Genomic DNA, 7,297 nt, shown 5'->3' on the forward strand with positions numbered 1-7,297 from the left:
TTGTCATAGCACCTGTGATTTAGCTGTTAATAGTACTGGGTTTTATTACTTATGAATCAGACACCAATACATCCATGAAGGGGTTACACTCCATTCCCTCAGGAGAAAGAAATCAATTAAAAGTCATTGGATTTCTTGATGAGAATTTTTCTGGTCAAAGCTGAGTTGGCAGGAAGTTGGACAGACTGGGGTGTCTCCCAGAAAGTGTAACACAAATTAGAATGTAGGTGTTGTGAGGCTATAAGGCATATTCACTACTTGTCACCTATTATTGAGTATTCTTGCTGTTGGAGGTACTTACCCTTCACTTCTGCCATGGAGGGAAGTGGGTCTACACCTAGGCAGAATGAGGAGATTGTGATGAGTAATGTTTGTGTGGGTTATGGAGCAGGATAAACCTTAATGTGCTGGGATTTTATTTATCTCCAACTTGACAATCTAGCATCACCTTAGGAGAGAGAACAATTGAAGAATTGTCTCTATTCACTTGGTTTTTGGGTAAGTCTATGGGACATTTTCTTCATTGATGGTCGATGTGTGAGGGTAGGCAACTGTGGGTAAGCTCATCAGTAGTCATTTATAAAAGGAAAGCTTTTACTCTGTATTTAAAATAAAATATTCGATCAAGCCACATGATTTTTGGTGGTTTGAATAAGAATATACCCTATAGATTCATATATATGGATATTTAGTCACCAGGGATTGGCAGTGTGTTTAAGGATTAGAAGGAATGAGAGAAGATGTGGCTTCATTGGAGGAAGTGGTTGTGTCAATAAGGGTGGTCTTTGAGTTTTCAAGAAACCAATGTAATGGCAGAATATCTGTTTCTGTCTAAGGATCAATAGTTCTCTATTGCTCCAGTGCTGCGGTCACTGACTTGATGTTTGACTAAACTTCTGTAAGTGTATTCAAGCCCCCAGTTAATGCTTTGTTTCATAATAGTTGTTTTATCCATGATGTCTCTTCACAGCAATAGAACAATGACTAAGATAGGGTCAAGCAATAAGCACTCTTTCCTGGTAATGCTTCAAGTTCCTGTTTTGCCTTCCTTGGTAATAGTCTGTAACATGTAAGCTAATAACCCTTATATTCCCAAGTTATGTTTGATGTTAGTATTCTTCAGTGTGAGAAAGAAGCAAACTAGAACAATTGCATGTCATTATATACATGAGAATATCTTACCTTTAAATTAAAATAAAATATCTACACATTATTTGTCCTTATAGGATAAGTGACAGTGGTAGTATTAGATATTTTGTTCCTCTAAGAAATTGTCTTACTTAAGGTTTCTATTGTTGTAAGAACATACCATGTCCAAAGAGCTAATTCCATAGCAAAAGTTTTATTCAGCTTATATTCCACATTGCTGTTCATCATCAAAGTAGTTTGGAAAGAAACTGAAACAACACAGGTTCCTGGAGCCAGAAGCTCATGCATAGGCCATGGAGTGGTGATGCTTATTGACATGCTCCTTAAGTCTTGCTTCCATAAGGAGCACAAGACTACCACCACAAGGGTGTCCCCACCCACAATGAACTGGGTCCTCTCCCACCAATTAAGAAAATTCCTAAAAGCTTGATCTTAATGAGGCATTTTCTCAACTGAGGCTCCTCCTCTTGCAAGACTCTAGATCTTTTCAAGTTGCTATGAAACCAGTATGGCACTCTGAATGTAGTTGGCCTATGAGGAGGTGTGGCCTTGTAGGAGTGGGTGTGGCCTTTTTGGAGGAAGCATATCACTGTGAGGCTTTAAAGCTCTGCTCAGTGTGGAAGACAACATCCCTGCACGCAGAAGACTCTAAGCTTCCTCTCCACCACTACATATGCCCAGACACTTGCATGTTCACTTCCTTGATGATAGTGGACTGAACCTCTGAAACTGCAATGAAATGTTGAAAAGCCCTAATGAAATGTTTCTAATGAGTTGTCTTAGTCATAGTGATTTTTCACAGCATTGAAACCCTAATTAAGACATCCAGCTAGCATAGAAACTCTCCCAGATATCAAAATTAATCAACATTAAAGAGTATTTTCAAGTCATTTGGCATTCAAACTTATTCTAGAGAAAAAACACAAATGATTGAGTCCATGACAAGCCTGACTAAAAACAAAAACAAAAAACAATACAAAAACAAACAAACAAAAAACAAACAAACAAACAAAACAAAAACAAACGAAAAAACCTACAACAACAATAAAACCAACCAAACAAACAAACAAAAGAAACACTCAGAGTGCATATGGGACCCATTAAGACCCCCATGAAGCACAGGGGCTACTCAGGAGTAGTGACCAACATATTGGGCAACCTCATAGAGTTTGAAACCCATGAGAACTGGCATAGAAAAGAGATCAGCACATATGCATTGAGTACACCTTCACTGTTTTATGAGAAAGAGGTCACACATAAATTTGAGACAGGAATTTCCAGGGAATAGACAGGCTGAAATGGTACATAGGTATGTTGGGAGTCAGATGTTTGGAGGAGAGCCAGGGGAACAGGCCAGTGGTGAGCTTTTTGATGGTCATCTGGGGCACTCAACAGAGACCTCCAAAAGATCACAGGATTCATCCCAGGCAAAGATTGCACAGGGAAAGAACTCATTATCCACGCCCCACCATATATTATCTCACAGTTTATTCATTTTCTCTTTTAAATTACTCTTTGATCTGATCAGCCGGCTATTTGTTAAGAAACCAAAGAACCTAATGTGGATATGCCCAATTTTAACTATTTGCACAAAATTTCTATTCTTCCTGGGTCTCCTGCTTCACATTTTGAGAACTTCATCTTAGAATTCATTTGTCCCTCAGTGTCCTCTAGTCCTTTGTGTGTCCTTTATTGTTTTTAAAGGTCACCATCAATTTAATCTTTCTTAACTTCTACCTGGTCTCTTTTCTGCATGTTAATATTGGATTTCTTAAAAAGATATCTTAATGGGAATAGATGACCATGTTGTCAAGAGCACTACTGTACCGCAAAAAAACTGGATTTGTTTTCTTGAATTCATATCCAATGGTTAACAATCAGCTTTAATGCCAGCTCCATGGGATCTGACAACTCATGTCTCTGTGGTCACCTATACTCTCAAGCTCATGCCCTACTCCCACCCATATAAATAAAGATAATAAATCTTAAAATGAGAGACAAGTTTCATTTGGTTTCATTATTCAAATGAAACCTTATTTTGTCTGATTTCTGAATCTCTTTGGATCAGTTTTCTGGGTTGCACTTTGTGTAACAAGGCCACATTCCTTTTATCTATCACTCTTTCCCCAACTTGTTGTTTCTCCCTCAGACTTCATACCAGAGATTCTATCTATGTCCTGTCTTTCTCTGCTTCTTCCTAAAAATCCATTTTTTGCTGCCATCCCTGCTCCTCTAAGTCATATCTCCAATTCCTTGCTCACTATGCAGACCACAGAGTCTAAGTCCTGTCCATTTTAGCCTGTGTGATATTAGATGTATGCACTGTTCACAGCCTGCGTTGCAACTTTCATCTTCCTTTGATGTTCTTTCTACCATAGTCCATCTCTTCCAACAAAGTGTTCACTAAAAGCATGTCATGTCACACGTATTAATTTTTAGAACAAAACAAATTTTATTGACAAAGATACTGAGGTTGTCAAAGACCCATAGGTACCCAACACAGGAAAACAAACATTTTTTTTCAATCCTATAAGTTTACATTTCTGTACTTTGTGATTTTTTTAAATTTAAGTGATATTTGACACCAGAGTATAGACATAGATATGGAGGTCACCGAGAAATTTGATAAAGTACACAGTAGGATTGGCTAGAACTTTGTAAACAACCTTTCCGAACTTTTTGGATCCATCATCTCTGGTGTACTGCACCCAGGAACCTATTAAGAAGTCATTGTCATCACCTGATCTCGCCTCAGCCAGAGGGGTCTCTGGAATGATGTGGAGGTTACCTTCCTTGTAGTCATCCAGGAGCTGATAGACGTAGAGGACCGGATCCTTCTTGTAGGAAATGTAAAAATAGTCCTGTAAAAATGGCACCTGGGCTAGCACCATCCCACTCCAGTTGTCCTCAGAGCCATCTTTCCCCTCAAATTTGTGTTGTACCTCTCTGCAAACCAGGGCGCCTGCGAGGTGGACATCCCTCACCTGAGGAAAAACTACTTTGTGAGGCAAGACCTTAAGATTTAAAATCCTCTCATCGCTGTGGAGCTCCTGTCCGTAGACACTGTCAATTCCGTCATACTTCACCAAATAAAGAGAAGGGTTTGTTGGCAGTTGACCTAGAATGATGGCCTTCCAATGGGTGACAGGCTCATTACCTTCCTTCCACCCGTGAGAAATTCTGCAGCCAACAATATTCCCCAGGGCCTGGGAAGAAGGCTTCCTCCTACTCTTCTTCTTGAGTGATGTCATGCTCAGACTCTTCAGAGGTATTGTCTTCTACCTGGCTGTAGACCTGTTGTGCTAGATCACACTGTCTAAGTGGCTTCCATTCTCTTCAAATATCATACTTGCCCATTGCCTGGGACTGAAGATCTTGCCCGTTTACGCCAGACACAATGCTGTTGCCTCTGTCATATATATGAATTCCTGATGGGCAATGGTTATGGGTTGGGAGTGAATGCTGGACCAAGACTCTTCTCTACGAGAACTTCTGAGCATGTGAAGAAGACTATGCTAAACAGATTTGAGCTCCTAAAATTAATTTTATAAAAATAAGAAGTTAATAAGTCAGCCATGGTGGTACACGCATTTAATCCCAGAACTCAGAAGGCAAGGACAGGCAGATTTCTAAATTAGAGACCAGCCTGGTCTACAAAGTGAGTTCCAGGGAAGCCAGTGCTATAGAGAGGAACCCTGTCTCAACAACAACAACAACAACAACAAGTAAAAGAAAACAGAAGAAAATCAAACGAAAAACAAACAAAAGAGAAATTCAAACAAAAAATAACAAAACAAACAATCAAATGGAGAAGTTAATAGGAAGTGGTGGTGACCCATAACTTTAATCATAGTACTCAAGACGCAGAGTGAGGCAGACCTTAGTGAGAGAAAGACTAGTCTGGTCTACACAGTGAGTTTCCTGACAGCCAAATCTAAACATACAGAAACTCAAATAAAATTAACCAAGCAAGCAAACAAACAAACAAAGAAACAAAGAAACAAGGGAAACAAGGAAATAAAAATAGTGTAATTAACAAGTAATTCTCTAGAGCTCAGAATAACATACTCAGATCAACATTTATTTCTTCAGACCTGAGTAAATTTGTCTCTGATGAGGATCCTCTCCTTGAATTTCTATGTCAATTTAGGTGGTGCTATGACAATTACCCGCAATGATCAAGAAGAAGAGAAAAAAAAAAAAAAAAGGCCAGAGGGGTCACCATGATTCTCTTGTACGCGTAAGCTCTGAGCTAAGTTCTTGCATTCACAAATATCTTCCCAGGGACACAGCACACCACTGTCCTTCTTTATTGTTTCTCCTGACCCAGCTTCAGAATTATTCGATGAAGCCATTGCATCACTGAACTCAAGAACAACTCAAAAAGTCGAGGCAATATCAGCCTTTTAGAACTAATAACTTCTAACATGCACATGGACAAACAGGAGCTTTGGCATTTTAGTGGAATTGTGATCTAGATATGGTTAGCAAGGATAATAAATTCAGGAGATAAACTAACCTAGACCATTCATCTCCCTTGCTAATAAACATGGGGAAAGTAGAATGTACAGTAACTCACTGTAGGAGAGAAAATTTTTAGCTTTCTGTAGCTATGAGGGTCCCAATTACTTCATAAATGTACTTACCCATAGAAAAATATCCTAGTCGTCAAGATCTCCTGATACAGACCAGGCACCAAAAGCCTGTGGGAAAAAATGACCTGGCTTTGACACACCACTGTGAAGATAGTGAACTCACCTTGAATGGATTCTAGCGCCTCCAAGTGGAATAGATGCGCAACCTCCAGCCAGTGCTCTGTGACATCACCCTAGTTCAGCTTACATCATAGAACCCCTCTCAGGCTGGTTCCTTCCCTAGTTACACTCAGAAACATTCAGCATCTCGAATTTACCTTTTCATATGGCCTCCTAGAAATAATAAATGAAATCCCAACTGAAAGGCCTGATGATCTGAGTAATATTCTGCCAAAGAATTACACCCTTGCATGGTTTTTATTGTTTGAGTGTTGAATTTTTATTTATTTGTTTGGCTTGTGTTTTGTTTTGTTTCATTTATGTTTTTATTTTCGTTCTGAGAAAGTCTTTGGTTTCTGCCTTGACAACATCCATGGTGGTTATTTTTCATGTTCCAACCTTTCCCTTGGTTATCTTTAAGCTGTGCTTCTTATCATAAATATTGCCAGATTCTTTGAGGCAGCACACTGGATAGCACACCAATTTTCACTTTATGAAAACCCACAGTTAGAGGAGGACTATTTTTATGCAAACAAACCTGGAATTTGACAGGGTTAAATGACATGTATTGAAACCAATGGCAATCATGAATTATGGATTCTTTGGAAAGTAAGAGGACAACATAGATCTTGGGCATGCTTACAAAGTTGTGATAAAATTAAAAAAAAAAACCTGATATCTCCCAGTCATATTTTAAAGGTTTTAAAAATTTACCAGCACTTCTGATTATAAGTAATTTCATAGATTAAATGCAGTAAAACAGGATGAAATAGATGAGGTAATTTTACTTTTGAAATATGTGTAGACAGAATACTGGACACAGGTATGTATAAAATTTACTTACAAATTAGAGGACACTTTAATTGTTCATGGCACATAGATCTTCAGTTCTTCAAAAAAAATCCTTTTCAGTACCTTCCACGGTCCCCACCGTACCCTGTACATCATCTTCATAGGATATGACACTATCCATAGAGAGCTAGATCCTTCAACAACAGTCATCAAAAAAAAAAATCATTCCTTAAGGTGTGGCCACAGGCCAATGTGATGGAGGATCTTTATCTGAGATTCTATCTTCCCAGGTTGATTTAAGTTCACAAAAATAAAATCTAAGAAGGACCACTACATATCCATATCATCAATATTGATTGCCTCACTGTATGAAACATACATGCTATGGAGTGATTTAAGATGTCAACTACTGGATGAATGCCTTAAAAATGAGAGACAGAAGGAGAGAGAGAGAGAGAGAGAGAGAGAGAGAGAGAGAGAGAGAGAGAGAGAGAAATATATTTCTCATCTATGTGTATTAGTGCAGCGCTTTGTTTTCAAAAAAATGGATGGAATGGTTAAATACTATATATTAGGTTAGACAAGTAAAACTCAAAATGACT

At 38.6% G+C, this 7,297-nt stretch overlaps 1 protein-coding gene across 1 annotated transcript; it reads right to left on the reverse strand.

The window, feature by feature from the left end:
• Nucleotides 1-3,716: 3,716 nt before the first annotated feature.
• Gm20848 (predicted gene, 20848) lies at nucleotides 3,717-4,400 on the reverse strand. Its single transcript, XM_017318831.2, has one exon. It carries the CDS (start codon nucleotides 4,398-4,400, stop codon nucleotides 3,717-3,719), a length of 684 nt encoding a protein of 227 aa, XP_017174320.1.
• Nucleotides 4,401-7,297: the final 2,897 nt, after the last annotated feature.

Source organism: Mus musculus, chromosome Y (assembly GCF_000001635.26).
Source record: "Mus musculus strain C57BL/6J chromosome Y, GRCm38.p6 C57BL/6J".
In the NCBI taxonomy this organism is placed as follows: Eukaryota; Metazoa; Chordata; class Mammalia; order Rodentia; family Muridae; genus Mus; species Mus musculus.